Here is an 18682-nt window from a genome sequence, read left to right on the forward strand (position 1 = left end):
AGTGAATATCAGAAAGAAAAAAAGAAAAAGTACAGAGTCTATCAGTGCTCAGAAATGAACTAGTGTGTGCTGTATTCCGTGTAAGCGCCAATATGTGGCATATTTTCTTTCATTACCTCTTTTTGTCTGAGGTTCACGCTACAGAGTCTTTGTTTTCGCTTCGACTGATCTCGAAATTCAAAAGCATCACCTCGCAGAATCACAGCAAACATCGTACCCCGCTTATTTGTAGGACAGGGTTTCATCATCCACTGATATGCATATACTGTAAAAAAAAAAAAAAAAATGCATGTGTGAGTGTTGTTGTTGTTGTGTTGCTTGGCACCTCCTGAGGTGTGTGTTCTGTCAGCAACTCTCCCTTGCAGCTTTTTTTTCTCCCCCCCACCCCACCCCCCCATTTCCACTCCTAGTAAACCGTCACATTAGCATTTTTATCTCTAGGCTCCCTCAACTCTGAGCAGTCAAATGTCTCCAAGCATTTTTTTTTTCAACTTTTTTCTCCCCCTTTCTTTCTTTCTTTCTATGCTTCTATATTCAGTCCTAGAGCTTGTTTCATGCACAAAGGTTACTTGACCTCTGATGTCATACATGTACATGAGTGGAACACGACAAAAAAATCCATTATATCATTATTATTACTACCAACAAGCAACTTTTGAATGTACCTGTACTCATTCGGTAATGCACTATGCTAGGAATGGATATTTCAACAAGATATTTGTACCCAGTGAACAACAGCCATTTGAATATTAGACCTATAGGCTCACTGACATTTGACTGGTCGTCCTCCGAGAAGCTTTTGACATCATGGGATTTCATCTAAGATATGCAAATGTATTTCAGTCCGTTCTTAAATGCCACCCCATCTACTTTTGTAAGCATGTCATTGTTTATGCACCATTCCAAACCAACATTAAACCATACCAATTGGTATAAAAAGGCACAATTGCATATTTGCATTCACTCTAGTATTTTTTTTTTTTTTTTAAGTTTTTTTTTTTCTTTTTTCAGAAGCACTCTAAATATACAAAGTGGCACCAGATAAAGGAAAAAAGTAAAACACGTAGTACATTGTCATGATCATTTCCACGGTTTTGACTGTTATTGTGTAACAAATCAATGTATGGGATTAAAAAGAGAAAAAAAAATACAGAATGAAGATAAAAAATTTGCAAAAATGTCATGGTATAAAGTTGATATAAATGAAACGTATGAAAGATTTGGGTCTGTGTGGTGATATGAAAGACGACGATGAAATCAAGTATAAAAAATAAAAAAAGCAATGGTATGCAGAGTCTTAACTGATGTACTAAGTTGGCTAATACATGGCTAATGTTTCTTTAGGTATAACGAAAGCAAGCAACAAGGTGGATTTCCATGTTTACAGGGATAACATTTTTTTGTACATTTTGTTTTACAGTTTTTTTTTCTTCTTCCTTCTCAGTAAGTGAAGTAAGTTCCCATTAAACGTGCAGTAAAAAGTAAATATTTATGTATACAGTTGATAAGTATAGGAGCACTTTCTTTCGAACGACGAGTAGTACTTACAGACTATAGATTGCCGGATTACTGAAAAAGCAGCTCCGGTTAAACCAAAGGGGTTTTGCTAACATACAAAAAAGTTCCATTGCATCTGATATTCTTTTGCTTTATTACAGTCATGAGATTTTACGCCTCAGTAGCTGCGAAACAGAAAAAAAAAAAAGAAAAAAGAAAAAGAAAATCACTGTAGACAAGGAGGCACAACATCTCAACATAGTTATGTACGTGTGTAAGTGGTCTTTAAGCGCCAGCTCTGAGGATGTAATGGATGTTGTGTTGAGACATCACATTCTTATCGTTCAAGCTCAATCCTTCATTTACAAAAAAATGAAAAATAAAAATTCTCCGTGTGATGTGTACTTAAAGCAAAGTTCTCCCAGAAAGCTATTTTTATGTGTAAATAAGGGGGAATGCTTCATCCTGCTTGCGAAGCTTTGGTTTCACTTTGACTCCATATTTTTTCTCAGCATGTAAATCCCACAAAAAAAAAAACAAACAAAAAAAAAAATCTTCCTGGTATCTGCTCGTTCCGACGTTGCCTTTTTTTTTTTTTTGATTGTTCTCCATTGAGCTGATTCTTACATTCGTGCTCAAAGATGCCATCACCATGTACTATGGAAAAAGCAACATCTACTAGTGCTAAGAGGACTCTAGGACAGCCGTGTGTGGGTTAATGTCACCTTGAAGGCCTTGAGAAGAAGTGAAAAAGAAGTTGATGCTGGTTGGTCACATGTACATTATGATATTTATTGCTCAGTCTATCACACGGACACACACACACACACACACACACACATACACGCACAGAAAAGTAAAGGAATAACAGTAAAAAGCTGTCCTTGCAGCTGTTTTCAGACCAGCTTGGCCATGTTTACGCCCTCCTAAGCCTATTATTGGTGTACATCTACAGTATACACTAAATATGGCCTATACACACATACTATATACTGCATATCTGGCCCATACACACATACGATTTCAATTGCACCTCCATAATTTTTATCTCGGCATGCCATACACTGTGCTTAACCAAGATTTTCAGTCAGTACAGCAGTGCCACTGGCTTCAGTTAAATGAATCTGCTTTTCTGCAGCTGTCTATGTGTGTGTTTGAGGACAAAACAGGGCAAGTGTTGATAGAAACAGTAGCATCCCACTGAGGTTGATCCAAAATACGCAAAAGACCAATGTACACACATGCTTTCCCAGCCATCGCGGTGATAGGTCATGGCTCTTAAGAGCTTGCATCCCTTTAAAGAGGGTTTTGGTCTCAATGTCGCCAATCAAAGACAGAGAACGAGAGACTGAGGAAAGGTAGCGAGACAAAAAGGGAATGAGAGCGGTTAGTGTCGTTTGCCGTGGTCCAATGTTTATGTACAATGAGTGAACTTTTGTCAACCTGTGAAGAGCGTTACACACTGGTAAGTTAGAATCAGTCATCATTTGTTCATCATAGTGTTACCAGCCGGATGTAGTCCGAACCATGGGTTTTTTGTTGCAGCAAATTCCATTGGCTCCCATTTTCCAATCCGTTTTCAAGAGAAATAAATGTCGTCTTCCGGGCTGAGTATTTAAAGCTTAGTCTTTTCCGTCCTTATAGGAATTGAATACGGTCAAGTTTTGTTCTGCTATTGAGCAACTTTTATCACAAACAAGATGGCAGAGTCCGTTGACAGCTCAGCACAATAACAGACCATTACGCCCAGTATATTGTTGCAGCCACAGAATGTCACGGCCAGAGTGTTGCCCTGGTCTGAAATTTAAAAAAAAAAAAAAAAGAGAGAAAGGCAAAACCAGTCAAAATAGTCCACATGTACAGCTTTGTTTCTAGAAAAAACATAAACAGAAAAAAGAAATTGTCTTTTTTGTATAGTCATCTTCAGGGAACGAGGCCTTCATGGGGGACAGGGGGTAATGCATGCATGTACGGTATATGTAAAATGAGTTGATTATTGTACAGATTGACTGTCAGGCAGCAGATTGTGTCCCAAGAGCCCGACTCGCCAGTAAAACAGCCTCATCCCGAGTTCAGTCAGTGCCCACAACAGTTCCTCCTCCTCCTCCTCCTCCTCCTCCTCCTCCTTTCTGCCAGGTCATGGCCGGAATTAGCACTTTAAAAATGGAATTATGTTTATCTATCCACTTGGAGTTTTCATTAAGGAGCTGTCGTAAAAGTCTTTGGAGAAAGTTTAGTCTTACCTTGTTCAGAACAAGGGTGGCTAAAAGCTTCTAGAGCTGTAAGAGTGGTGGGTAAGCAGCTATGCTTAGTGTTGTATTTTAATGCCATGTGTTGTGGCACAGCAGGTGTGTCTAACCCCCCCAGCTCACAGGTAAACCTCCCGTCGCGTCAGAGTGCCACAGGATGTGGGCTTGTACTCCCCAGTAGGTGCCAGAGGGATCTCCTCGGTGGGGTGGCCCAGCGCCTCCTCCCCGCCTCCTGGTGAGCCGTAGGAAGGCGAGCCAAAGGCCTCGTAGGAGGAGGAGGAGGAGGCCATCTTCTTGTTGAGCAGGTTGCGATTGCGGTCGCCCATCATGTGAGCGGCGGTGGGGTCTCCGTTGGCCATGGCGGCCATGGCGAGGGTCTCTTGGCTGCCGGGCTGCTCGGCGCTGCTGCTGCCGCTGCCGCTGCCGCTCATGAAAGTGGAAAGCTTTGGTTGTTGGGGGTTGGTGGTTGACTTGGATGGCCGTCGCTCGGGCGACGTGCGCACAGGCATCCAGCAGGAGTCCGAGTGGCCGTACTCGTCGCATTCCCGAGTGCACTTGCCAGTCATGGCTACGTCAGGCAAGGGCCGGGAGTCTAGAGGAGGCAGAGAAGAGAAAGAAAATAAGTGATACTGTTTATATCACTAAAATGGGATATTTAATGATAAACTAACATTTTTGACTAAAAAAACTCCTAACGCTAAAAGTGTTTGTTGTGGTATGTGTTACATGATTTGACTGTTATGAATTCCTTCATTAGATGCGTGAGTCTGAGTTTTCTCCCTAATGAGGTCATCACCGCATCTGAATGTTAATGGAAGAGATAAAAAAAACCAAAACAACAAAACAATAAAAACTGGTCACAATGGTTACCAGGCACCTATTGTAACAGCTAATGTAAGAGTCAGAATTTTATCACCAGCGAATAGTTAATTAAGCGTTCTACGGATAAAATTTGTTTGTTTTTTTTCATGCAGAACCAATACCACATGACTGCAACTGGAACAGAAAAACAACGATGAAAAGAAGACTCCACTGGCTACGACAACAGCCTCCAAACTCAAAAAACAGTGGCGTGAATCAGAGTTGAAATAATGTCATGCTTCAAAAAACGTGTTTGTGCTGGGGGGGGGGGGGGGGGAGCGATGGAGAGAGTCGGGACAAGGTCAGCCTCTTTGATCTAAAATTTGAGTTGCACCTTTAGGGCATTGCTCTGTTGTGTCCGTGTGTGTCTGTAATGTGTGTGGGCGAGTATGTTTGTGAGATGGGAGCGCCAACAACACCCTATTTTTCTTATCTGGTGATTGACAGACGGCAATCACGTTCTAATCTAAGTAGCTTAATAGCTTTGCGTGGCTCTAGCGCCCTGATATCCTCTTAAATCCACTAATAGGGGTCTTAACCAATTACCTCGCTGGGCGCCGGCCTTAGATTAACTACGTCTACTGTATTATTGTGGAAAGCAAATTATGTGCTTACAATGCTACGCCAGGACAACAGGTTTGACAGATGCCCCCATTGCCAGTGACTACTGTCAAGACAGTGCAATATGTTGAAGATAATTATCCCAAATACAGCAAAAACCAAAGCTGAGGAATTGGCTCCGGATAAATACAAAAAAAAAAAAAACAGTGAGGAGGGAAAAGAGGAGTCTACTCCACAGCCTTGACCGAATGCTTAAACATTACACCGTGCCAAAGTTAATAAGAGTGCCAGTGTTATAGAGATGCTATATTAGATGTAATTTATTCATGACCTGATGCAAAGTATGGAAAACCAAAATCAAGCAGAAGCGAGGGTGAGTGCAAACCAAGCCAAGCATGCCTTTGCCCATAGTAAAAAAGAAAAACAAAGAGTTTGGACCATGGCTTACTTTTAATGCTCTTTTTCTCCTGTAAAAGAAAAAAATAGAACAGAAATCACTCTTTTTATTTTTGCACTTATGCAATAAAATATATGTATATAGATATACTGTATGAGAGACCTTGAGGAGCATCGAGGATGTAACTAAAAGTCACGTTGACAACAGCACCAAAAAAGTGTTATGCAGAGCAGACACATGACTGAGGAGACAATGCAGCGGAGACAAGGACAGCAAAGGAAGAGGAGACAGGGAAAACAAAATGAGAGTCCTCTAAAGTCCTACTGATTATGTTTTTTAATCAGATCAGCAAACGAATCACTTGTTTCACTACGATTTTGCCTCTGAGCAAAGCATTCGGTATTACTCCGAGAGTGCCATTCCTGTGCTGCTAGACACCTTATTTCTGCTAAATACCTCGTGGAATCCATTTTTGTGTCACAAATTACCTTTGTAAAGCATCAACTAATGATTGCCATTCAATGTATAGCCAACGCCTCGGGGAGTAGCTGCCACTCGACAGAACAATCAAATAACTTTTTGTCATTAGTGAGCCCAAACAACTGAATAGTTCTGTTTAATGAATTGTAGATAGCTAAATAAATGAGGAGAAAGGCTATAAAAAATAAAGGGGAATTGAGAGATGAAATGGCAATCACAAACAGTTAACATGCCAGCTGATGTGATGAATATGATGATGGATCACGGGCATGGTGAGTAAAAGAAACGTCTTTGTCTCCCTTTCCCTCCTTCTTTCCTCTGTCGCAGCTCCGCAAACACAGACATCAAAGAGACAAAAGCCGGATATCAGGTACTGATTGCCTTGCTCATTTACACCTACGATTGAGCCATCAGGCTACCCACAATGCACAGCGGCTCTCGCTCTCGTCTCTCGAGGCCTCTGCGCCCTGCTCCTGAATGCTCATCCAATTGCCTCCTCACCCCTCCCTCCCTCCCTCCCAGTCACATTCAGACAAACTAGTAAGAAAAAAAAAAAAAAAGGAAGTCAGCAGGGAGGACCTCTTGATTCTTCCAGCTATCACGGGGGAAGCAGCCAGCCTTCAGCATCACATCTCGGCTGCCCTGCACGGCGAGGTGCTGAGGTAGTTAGCCGGCGCTCTGTGTGTTGTGCGCGCTGGAAGGAGGCTGATTATTTCCAAGCCATGGTCCACTGACTCTGCAGGCTTCCTCAAAATGAAGACGTTTCCCACTGAGCTAATAAATTGGGTTGCAAAACCAAAGCAAAAAATGCTCCGTTTTTTTTTTTTTCCCCCTCTTGCTCTCTTCAAAAGTGTCACCTCCCCCTGAGGTTGGGCCATCAATATGAGTACTTTAAAACCACTTAAATCCATCTGTCCACGCTTCAGCCTGGACTAGTATTTTAACCTACAGGCTCAGGATGACTGTGGGTCCTGGTAAATTAATTTTAATGTCCACTCAACATCAACAAATTATTTTAGTGCTTTATGAACTGCCTTATTTAATTCAAACTTTACTTAATTTAAAAGAATGTTACTCACTAATTAAAGGTGAAACATTACAACAAAAAAAAAAGGGAAAAACTTTCAAGGATCTCTATGGAGGAGACATGCACCGCTGCTCCATACATATCCATAGGCCCTTTAAAGACCCAGTTCAGGAATCAGGACGTAGAAAATATCTTCAAGCCCTCAGAGCACACGCAGCACAGCAGCAGGCTTTTGTTATATATATTCACAAACATCCCGCGAGCCCTCACTACCAACCACAACATAACACAATACAAGTGGGTCACTCTGCTGTGTAGAAAAGCCTCCCTGCAACACTGAGAGCCCAACAAGGAGGCCTCTCCATCCCATCCCATGTTATGCCCCCCTCCCGGGGGGCGTGGGGGTGGGGGGCTTTAGCTTTGTTGTGTAGGAGATCCAGAGCCAGGAAACAGTGACACAGGCTGGGTGCCACGGGCAGGTGACAACCCCCCCCCCTCCAGTCGCTGGAAGAGAAGAGCTTTCAGCTGAGTCCGCTCATAATAGCCATTAGCTCTCTCTTACATTTACTGAAAAGAGGCTTCCGGAAGAAGAGCGAGGGAGGGGGGGAGGGGGGGGGGGTGGATCAGAGAGTGATTGGCAGTTGAGGCGAAACGGTAAAGCGGCAGCTTTGGCTGAGATATGGACCAGAAAGTCACGCACTTGCTGCAGCAGTGATTACCCACCGAGATGCCACTGTGCGGCAGAGCTCCCGGATATTTGTGCATTTGCTGATTTGACTTTAAGGAGTCTGTATAGTGAGGACTTTCTTCATTTGTGCAAGAAAGCAGGCTGAAAGTGGGACAGTGGTTGCGCTACTTGAGCTGTGGCTTTTCTTAGCTGGCTTTAGTCAGCCACCCTATCAGCTGACTAGCTTACACTGTGGGATATTTCAAAGAGCCTCCGCTGCCGGGGTACAGTAGCAATTCGATGCGGTGTCTTTAGCCCTCGCTAAGATGTTGCAGCGGTAGGAAAGAAATGGAGGGTTAGACTGTCAAAGCTTCCGGGCATATGCGCGCTAATGTCTGTTGTGGGGGCATTTCTGGGCAATTATGGTTTCATATGTTTTGTTTGTGTTGTGGTACTGCACACAGTGTTTTCACTGCAGCATGTCAGGAAGTGCACTTGCCAGTCCGCATTCATCTACGTCACCACCGCTTTCACTTTTGAGCTGTACCCCCCTTCCAACCCCCACCCACCCAACCACCCGCCCCCCCCCTGCACCACCGCTCTTCCCATGCCTCCTCCCCTTCCTCTCTCTATATTTCGCTACGAACCACTGCTACACAGACTGAAGCTCCGTGACCTTTTGCCCTCTCTTTTCCGGCCGGCAGATTCAATCCAAACAGCTGAGACGTTAGGAGGGAGGGAGGGATGGGATGGAGGGAGCGGCAGGAGAGAGAGAGAGAGAGAGAAAGACATGGAGGAAAATACAAAAAGTCTGAGAGTGTTGAGGAAACAAAACAGGTGAATCCTGCATGGATTTCTATGTGTGTGTCTACACTGTCTTTAACAGACATTGCAGTTGGCTGGACGGCAGGTAGGGGTCAGAGCAGAGAGGGGGGGATGGGTAGAAAATATAGGAGAGAGAGAGAAAGAGAGCGAGAGGAGGGAGAGTGTGTGTGCATAGTATAGCAGGGTCAGGGCCAGGGAGAAGGGAAACAGCAGATTGAGTGGAGAAGACAGCATGGCTGCCTCTGGGCCGTCACAGGCCAAACACACTGCCAAAGAGAGCAGTGGAGAGGAGAGCAAGGAAGACAGGAGGAGAGGAGAAAGAATCGAGGACATTCACAAAGACAGGAGGAGGAGAGAGGACGGGAAGACAGGACAGAGGAAGAGCACAGAAGGAGAAAGAGTGATGACATGAGGAACCTTGATAACAGCACATGTACTGTACTGTAAATAACTCCTGGTAGCATGTGCTTCTCAGGTCAGTCGGTGTTCTCTCACACCGGCACACATTAACCTATCAGACCAAAAAACCTCGATTTAGCCTGTTTTTAAGGTTTCAAATTATCTCTCCAACAATAAAGTCCTGTGTCCAGGGAAAGGTCAGGCGCCACTCACCTCTCCTTTAACTCAATCTAATTTACTTCCATCACATTCCCCACATTAAGAAAGCTCAAAACAACACTTTAACCTCCAAATGTCATTTACACCCATCCACATGATTCCAATTTGAAGCCAGAGTAGAACATCTTATTCTTGATCAAGACAAGGGAAAAGAAAGTTTTTAAGGCGTGGGCAAAAAAAGAAAAAGAAAGAGGCAGGAGAGGGCGCCCGTGTGAGAAGAGTGAGCCTAGCTTTGAAATGGGCTTGTGATTGCCTTGCACCCCTCATCAAAGACCTCCCTGTACAGACAGATCTATTTCGCACGGCGGAGCAATCAGCGTGAGGATGACAGTGTACACTGCTGGGTGTCACACAGATTACTCCGTGCAGCTGAGGGAGAGAAAATGAAATATTTATCCTGAAAAAAAAAAAAAATAAAATAAAACAGCTGTTGGAAATACTCAGGCCTTCATGAGAAAAAGGGAGAGTGAGAGGGGAAAGAAAGGAGACAAATGAAAAGTGGTACAAGGAGACAGGAGCGAATGAAAATAAGGAGAGAGAGGGAGAGAGAGATCGGGATGAAACTCAAACGAAGAACAACACCAAAGAGGGCTTGCGTTTCCCGCTGTAGTTGCTCTGCAGTCGTCTTTCTTGTCTCTCCCTTTCTACACATTCTCGCCTCTAATAAGGTCCCATTTAATTAGGTGAAACTTGCCGACAAATGATGGTGCAAGAGCGAGACTCCCTGTGTTTGGCTGTCTGGCTTTTTCAGGGCCCCTGTGGCATTGCCTCGCAGCTGAGAGGTCCTCCGCATCAAAGACAGACAAGCAGACAGACACTCAATGCAACTGAATACACACACACACACACACACACAACTAAAGGTGGCTGTCTGGGGGGGGGGGGTAAAAATGGAGAGAAAGAGGGAAAAGAAAAAGAAGAAAGAGGGAGAATGGCCTAAGAGAAGAAAATAAGGTGAGGGAGGAAGTGTTCCTGAGAGAAAGGAGCGGCGAGAAAAGGAATGGGTTGCTAAATTATTAAGGCCGTGACGGCGAGTTCAGACAGAACAATATCCACAGGAAAAAGCGATATTTGTCTTTCTCTTGCTGAGATGTTTGCCAGACAATTAAGGAGGGGATGGAGGAGAGAGAGACGCGGGGTGGTGCAGGGGGAAAATGAGAACACAAGGGGGGGGGGGGGTCCTGGAGAGCGATGACCTTTTCACGAAAACGGTGCAAGTCATGCCGCGCACCGCTAGCAACGGCATTAATTGATGGCATTAACGTCAGCAGTGGAGGTTTTTTTTTGTTTTTTTTTTTCCTTCAGTGGCACAGCCAGTTAAATCCAAACCTCAAAACATGTAACCCCTATTAGTCCAGTTAAGATCTCCCAAGCGGGGGGCCAATTTAATCGAAGGAGTAGAAAATAAGGAATTTTCCATCCCTCTTAATTACTCTTCTACACATAAGAAATGACTATTTATCAGTAGTGTTTTAACGCAAATCGCACTCCGTTCCTGAGCCTGCTTGATCCACATTTGCCCTTTTTCATAACTAACATATTTCCCCATAGCAGTAAACCTTTTTTTTTATTTTGGCTTCAGCAGTAGGAGGAATGGAGGAATGCTGCTGAAAGTGGCAGCAGGTGATGTATTCTTTGCCTCTCTGAGCTTCTTGAAGTATTTACTGCCTTGGCAAGGGCAACTAAAGGAATAATCTGGGACCCCCTCACCACCACCACCACCCCCGCCCCCCCGACATGCCTCAAGAGGTGCAGGACGGGCTCAGAGCAAAACCGGAGAGAGAGGAGAGGCGAGAGTGAGTGAGGGGAAAAGATACAGAGCCCTCGATGGAGTTTTGTAATGAGCTGTCACCTCCTTTTGCCTCGCTTTTCGAGACGCCCAACCTCTGCGTGGAACAAAGGCCCGGCATCAAAAAATACACACGAGGCCCATCAGTACTTTATAGGTAGATGACATCACTTCCTTTTCATGCTTCCCAGTGCTTCTGCTCACACTGCAGGCAGGCATTATGGGTATGATATGGCTGCTTTTCTCTTTCAGCAGGGTCAATACTCTTTCTGGAATAATGAATGTACTGCGGCCTGCTCCTGAGGTAATTAATTGAAGAGAGATTAACTAGCATAATTTCATTCTGGTGACGATCTCTCAGCCAATTATCAAATGCGGCTTGCACTCTACCTCCCCTCTGCACACGTCCTCACTCTCTCTCTCTCTCTCTGGGTCCCTGCCTCTCTCTGCACATTTGAACAAGTCAGCACTCAAAAGCCAAAAGGCCCCGCCAATAAATAAAGTGCCCCCCCCCCCGCACACCGTGCCCCCTCATTTATCTTGCATGTGCACGTTCGTGGACGTGCATGTGCAGAGATGCGTTGCAGGCGAAGCTCCTCTGCTCGCAGCGCACGCAGCAGGTGGTTGTCGTGTTAACAGGAAGCAGATTCTCTCTCTCTTTCTCTCTCTCTCAGGTGCATAAATGCAGACACTACAGGCCGTGTCCTCGCAGCGCCTCTGACCCCTAACCTCGTCCATAAGTGGAACAACAGCAGGGTGAGCTGGAGAGGAGAGAAGCAGAGTGACTCATCCACTCTGCTAATAAGAATGATGGCTCTGGCTTCCTGCCTCACACACGACGACTAGTGACACAATGCCTAACTAAAAAAAAAAAAAAAATCTGCAGAATCTTAAAACAAAGGGATTTTCTCATCAGGCTTTCATATTATCCTTCAGGCGTAACTTTTCTAATCACCTTTACAAGCTACGACTCACATCTTTGTATATGCAATTCAGTTCTGCTTGAAAAAATACCCAATTACAGTATGAAATAAAGTACTTCGTGCCCACCCCCCTTCACATTCACACACACACACACACACACATGCGCGCGTTTATGTGTGCTTTCCTCCGCATGGCAGTCTGAGCTTATACAGAATACTCTGGAAGCCCCGTAAGGATTAGCTTTAGCTGCTCTGCTATGGTGCACACATGCAACACTGCTAGCAACCGATAAAACAATATGGCAGTTTCAGCTCATTTTCATGTTTCCACACAGACACTGCCACTTTTGCGCTGCAGCAAAACCTTACATTAACCGTGCAGACTGTGTGTGTGTGTGTGTGTGTGTGTGTGTGTCGACACTCCGCATTCCCAGCCACGGACAAGAAGACAAGCACACAGCATTATTTGATAAGACAAAACACAGAATACAGATGAAGGAGCGGTGTGTGTGTAGAAAATGGTAGGGCTTACTGAGCTACTGTGAGCGTGTGAGCGAGGGGTTAAATAAGTTTTTTTTTTAAAAAGAGATGTGTGTGTGTCTGTATGTGTGTTTTTATTGTTTATTACTCCTCTAAATTCTTTCTCCCTCACACACATTCACACCATCCCTCAGCCTCTGTCTCTCTCTCTCCAGTCTTTAGAAAAAGAAGTGTCATTGCTTCTCCTCCACTGTTACTCTTATCGCACACTCCCAGGCGCACTCACACAATAGCCTGTTTTACACCATTAAATGGTTATTTGTCAAAATACAATTTCAATTAAATCCTCCCTAAAATAAAAAAAAAAAGAGAGGGGAAGAAAAAGGTCTGTGATTTGAGTTTTTTACAGATCGTACTAATAAGAGAAAACATCTAAATCATAGGTTTGTATGGGGGGACTGTCGGGTCTACATGGGGCAAGAAGTAAGGATTGTTACAGGGGTACAGTCAAGGAACATAATGATAGCAACTGAGGCTTTTTTTAAAATCTGATATAGTTCAAATGAATGGTGACTGCTCAGGACATACATCACGCTCAGCACATGTTCAGCCTTGCAGCGCATTAACTATGAAGCTATGACCAAAAAAAAAAAAAAAAAGTATTATTATACTACCTGGCAAAGGGACTCATATAACACTGGTAGCAAATTTGCATCAGAATTTCATTGCGTCCTGCTCACCGGATCTGATTTACTGTGACCTACATACCAGAAAATTGTGTTCATGCAATGCATAATTATTATTTCAAAATAAAAGAAAACCCTGTAATAACCACCCGCGCTAAATTGTCCTCTCTCAGCACCTAATGTCTAAAACAAAGCTTCCACTTGCCGTAAGTCGATAGCAGTGGCAAGCTAGCTAGTTAGCTTGTGAGTCAGCCAAATAACACCTACTATCTACCATGCTTGTCACCCTGAGTGTAGCAATTAGATCTCAGCTGCTAGCACATCCTAGGCCGGCGTGAGCTGGGCATGGTGAGTCACGACCTTAATGGAAAGCTGGTGGTGGAAATGTGGTGGAGGGTAATTATGCTGACCTCAAGGGACAGGCTTTCAGTTTTTACAGCATGTAGGCTCATAAACAGGCACAGGGAGCTCCACTCCAGGGCAGAGAAAAAGGCAAATTATCCGGGGCCCATGTTTTCCAGAGGGGATTGTTTTTGTTTTTTTTCTGTGTTTCAGCAGGTTCAAAGAGCGTGATGGACTTTTGTGTTCGACCACAAAACTGTGAGGGGGAACTGAGGTGATCTCTGTTGATGTGGGTGAAGAAATGTTTCCTTTTTACTTAGCAAATTCAAATTTAAAAAAACAAAAAAATGACCAGCTCATTTACAATACAGGAAAAAAAATGTCATAAGAATCTACAGTGGTTGCGCTGTGGATTCAAGATGAGGCACCTGTTGCAGTTGCCTTGCATCCGTTACAAAAAACTAAAGAACACTTTAACTGGGTCTTTTGTTTTTAGTTTTGGGTCCTTTTTTCCTCTCTGTTATGTTGGTTTTCAACCCGCAGGCATAATAATTAGGATATCAGGATGTGCCAACACTCTCAGACACCGTTCTACAGTATAACGACAAGGGAAAACCAAACAAGCGATCAGACGGGTTTTAGAGAATTTTCCCTTCAGGACACATAGAACACCTACTGGGAAGGTTAAAAACAAACCGCATCAAATGGCTCTGCACAGTGCAGCCCCTGATGAAAGTGCTAAAAGGATGTGCCAGTCAGCAAATAGGTTCTCCGGCACCTCTTTAATGTATCCTTGAGTCTAACCAGGGTGCCTCTGCTGTGTAAAACCTCCCACAGCGTCGGAGTGTTTAAGAACAGAGAAGCAAAGGCATTGGTGACAGCATGAAGGCCTCACCCTACACCAGGAGTCTCGGTCAGTTCAAATTATAGACCGCTCGTATGGACAAAACATGTTCCAGATATACCGCAAAATGTTGGCTTGTTTCCGCAAGGAGAGGCTCCGGAGCAAGGTGACAATCGTGATCTTTGATTTCTCGAGTGCCTTAAACGCTATCCAGCCACTCCTGCTCAGGCAGAAGCTCAGAGCGATACAGCCTGATAACGCCAAGGTGTCCTGGATTATAGACTATCTCGCAGATAGGCCGCAGTTTGTTCCCTGCCGGAGTAGTACATTGGATTTGCTGCTGCAGTTGAGGCACTGTTCTGTCGCCTTTCCTTATTCACTCTCTATCTTTTGACTTGAGACTCAACGGCGGGTCACGCCACCTCCAGATTTTTCCCCATGATTCCTCCATAATGCGATGCATTCGTAAGAGGAGAGGAGGAGGTGTATATACGAGTCTGGTTGGGAGATCTGCTGCGTGGTGCAAAGACCATCTGCAACTGAACAGTTGTAGAATGAGGAGGATTACTAAGAGGATTTCTGATGAATGTGAGCTAGTGACACCTTATTCACACTTTTGATGTGAAATGTGTCACACATTAAATCAAGTTTTATTTTTCTGCGTTGCCCGTGTGTGTTTGTATGCATGCATGTATGTGTCAACACAAGGACGTTCAAGCTGTGAGAGCGCTACCCACGTCCTCTCTCCCATCATTCCCATCCCTAAGAGGTTTTGCATGTTGGGTCAAATTATGCAGGCTGAACATTCCCACTATCCTCTCCTCCTCGCTTTGCTCCACCAGCTAAGGGGGTGTCAGCGACAGTGGCATGCCACATCTTAAACATTCATCAGTGCATGATTCTGTTTCCAGCAACAAACGCCACAGGGAGACAACAAGCCTCTTTTCAGTCATCACTCAAAAGTCGCTTCCTATCCTTGAAGCACCAAATCTAGATTTGAATGCAAGTGGACACTTGAAAGCAAGTTTCCCATTAACATTCGCATGTATCATACGGATGAACAAGAAAGGGAGATGATTGGAAGTGAAATCGGCTCTGGATTCGAGTCACTAACCAACACCCACCCCCACCCCCCCACCCCCCCAAACCCTTTCAACCCACAACACACACCCTTCTTAACAGGCCAGTTTAGCAATATAGAACTACAGCACCATGGCTGGAGCCATACACAGTGTATTATTTAAAGCACCGGGGGCCCAATTTGTCACTCTGGCGGGCTCATCACAGGCGAACATCCTTTATGAAATGCACTTTTCACGCTGCCTGTCGGAGGGATCAAAGCAGCAGCAGCCTTGCCCGTTTCTCCCTCTTCAGTTTCCCTGCTCCGATTCCCACTGACAAAATGAGTCAATTTAAACCAAATGGATCCCCTATCAAAATAACAAGAGTGAGTGAGCGAGATAGACGGGGAGAAAGAGATTCATATCGTGGGTGGGTGAAGTTTGGACAGGTGGGCAGTAACTAGGGAATATGGGCACTCATCCTCTCTTATGTTGACTGCAAATTGTAGGATATAGGACAGAAATGCCGTCACTGTAGTCGAGCTGAAGTCACTTCTCAGCTAAATGGAGTTAGACGCTCGGACTAAGTGTGTAAAAACAGCAGTGTGCGGCAGAGACAGTGTAGTTTCTCACCTGTTTATTTCTATGATGGCTAATAAGTGTGTACGCTGTTTCTATGTCCACTATTTTGTGTCCATTTTGGACATGGCTTCACTCACTTTTACCTTAAAGGTGAATTTCAATAAATTAGGACTCTTTAGTAACATCGAGTGGAGACTGTATGAAACTACAACAGCATTACAAAAGTAAATCTCCCCTTTTTTATCAAATTCTTAAAGAATTTAAGTGTGAAGTAACGGATACAGTACTCTAAAGATAAGACTGAAGCTTCACGTCTTGTATCTGCATCCTGCGTCTCCCACGTACCCACAAAACACACACTGACATCCGAACAGCTAAGCTAGCAGTTGAAGCTAAAGCACGTCTCCGTTTCATCGCAGTCAGAGAACCATCGGTTGTTTGATAAACGTAAGTGCTATGTTGCATCGCCAGCAAACATAAGCCGTTAGTTTATGTGGCTAGCATCGTTTTTGTGGATTACATTATGTCGTCAGTGACTGGGTTAAATGCTAGAGACTGTGGCACCCCTTTGAGAGGCTAGTCCAGTGGGCACTGGGTCATCGGCTGGAAGGGGCGGGTTCCAGCACATACACAGAGCCGATTGAGCCCGCCTAGCTGTTTCAGACACTTTAATTCCTCTGCAGCCAGAAGTTTAAAACAGCATTAATCTGACATTGATCGGCAATACTTTGAAAAAAAAAACCCTACTGATATTTTGTGCAAAATATAACTGATTGCACCTTAAAGAGACACTTGAGGATCTTAAATTAATACTTGAGGAGTCCGACAGCCTCATGTTCACCTCAGCATTCTGCACCTTATCTCTCATATGATACTCATATTAATATGACATTAGATGACACCGGGTGCGTAACATGCCTTTTTCTCTTTTGGCTTTTGAAGCACAGAAAGCACGCTTCATTATTCACCCAGCTTGACAGGCCTATTTCCCCCCCCCTTTCTACCCCTTCTACCCCCACCTCCTTTTTAGCAAAGCTCTCGACCAATTGATTTTTTCCTCTTTCTTCTGTCTACCCCTTCCCCCCCACCACCACCGCCCTTGATTCTAATGCTTCTGGGTTATGGGAAATATTTATTCACATTGATCGACGACAGAGCTGATGGGTCTTTCATGAGCGTCAGAACTCAAACTGTTTTCGTCCCACCGATGTCTCCAAATATCAATCACCAGTGGGAGAAGCGCGGGCCGGACTGCAGATTAGGGCAATAAAGCCCCAAAGGCCAGACACATTTTCCTAAAAGAGAATAGAGAACAGAAAAATATACACCAGACACCAATAGTCTGACCCGTGATAGAGTGTTTGTGTAGTCCGTGATGCTTCCTATTAGCTGTTGGTGCTCAGAGACACTGTTCTAAGAGACAAATAGAACTTTTTCTGCCAATGATAGAAACACCTGAGGCAGATCCGGACAAGTTCGGCCCTAGCGGGTGCGAAGTCATTTGAGTGCTGTGCGTGACGTGGCACCGATGGCTGGAGGGAGCGAGCCGATGATAATTCCTGCATCTGCGTGGTCCCTATTAAAAATGCAGCGCCGACAGGATATTTTCCGCATCAAATTTTCATAGCATCAAGCAGTCTCGACAGCCTCCGTCTTACACACACACACACACACACACACACACACACACACACTCAGACGTAACAATGATGAAGTTCTTAAAGCCTATGTATCTCTCCTTTCTCTCTGAATGAACGCACTGTGGCTTATGTATGAGGGATGCAGACAAGAGTGTTGTGCCACGGTTCATGGAGAGTGGCATTCCTCAAGGGCCTTAGGTTGCGTATGCATGCTATCCCCCAGATGCACACCTTCAACACTGACTCTCATCACTGTTTACTCCCTCTCCTGTGTGTGTACATACGCGAAAACCCCATAGACTCACGAAATGTGCCCGAGTGAGTTATTTTCCCAATGTTGGCAGGAGAGAGAGATCTCACAGCCATCTTGGTATCTAGTGACAGGTTGTCATTTGAACTGAGAGAACAATATGTGAGCTGTATGTAGAATGAGTGACAGACAGGTGCATTTAAACAGTCGGCGGCCCACAGGTACTGTACAGCCCGCTGACGTAACATACAGTACAGTTGGCAACCAAACTAGTAAACACATTATGTCTAATCCTCATGAATATCACGACCCGCGCTGACTCAACTGCTCTTTTCATATTTTCATATTCATATTCTGCTGTCACATCCAAGCTAAAAGCACATCATTCCAGCAAAATAAAACTCCGCGCATCGCCGTTCCACCGATTGCTGCATGCAAGGTCATATGTAAATAGGTTTCCCCTTGCAGCAAGGGAGACAGAGGCATCACCATCCGTGTCAGCATCATAAAAAATAAAAAATAAAAAAAAAATGGCAAAAGCCGTGTTTGATAAATACGCCTGCTGCACAATCGCCCGCCCCCCCCCCCCTTCTGGCCTGAGCAAATAGTATATGAGGAAGCGAGACGCTGTGGGAGTTTCAAGCTCTGTTACAGGGGGACAATAAAGACGTACGCACGCATCATCCTCATAATCACCCTCGCAGTACCTACGCCCGTGTGTTCCCTTGTCATGTTGACCAGAACTCATTGTTTCATTTTGCTCCCCCAACCCCACCCACCCATCCATCCATTAAAACTCTTAACATGGAGAACGCTCTCAAAAAAGAGGTTGTAGTTGTATTAAAATGATATTAAACTAATAGTACTGGGTTTATCACTTTTTATGCATAGCGCTTCAGAAAA

At 44.5% G+C, this 18682-nt stretch overlaps 1 protein-coding gene across 5 annotated transcripts in view; it reads right to left on the reverse strand.

The window, feature by feature from the left end:
- Positions 1–504: 504 nt before the first annotated feature.
- Positions 505–18682, reverse strand: part of pcdh7b (protocadherin 7b) — a 110656-nt gene continuing 92478 nt past the window's right edge. For 2 of the 5 annotated variants that reach the window (XM_056369267.1, XM_056369266.1), the window contains exon 3: positions 505–4338. In XM_056369267.1, coding sequence (XP_056225242.1) covers positions 3866–4338 — 473 coding nt within the window. In that variant the 3' untranslated portion in view covers positions 505–3865. Of the gene's footprint in view, positions 4339–5616; positions 5636–18682 lie in introns of all 5 variants that reach the window. The other 3 variants (XM_056369268.1, XM_056369270.1, XM_056369271.1) reach the window with 3 other exon arrangements.

Source organism: Seriola aureovittata, chromosome 23, assembly GCF_021018895.1.
Source record: "Seriola aureovittata isolate HTS-2021-v1 ecotype China chromosome 23, ASM2101889v1, whole genome shotgun sequence".
NCBI classification, from domain to species: Eukaryota; Metazoa; Chordata; class Actinopteri; order Carangiformes; family Carangidae; genus Seriola; species Seriola aureovittata.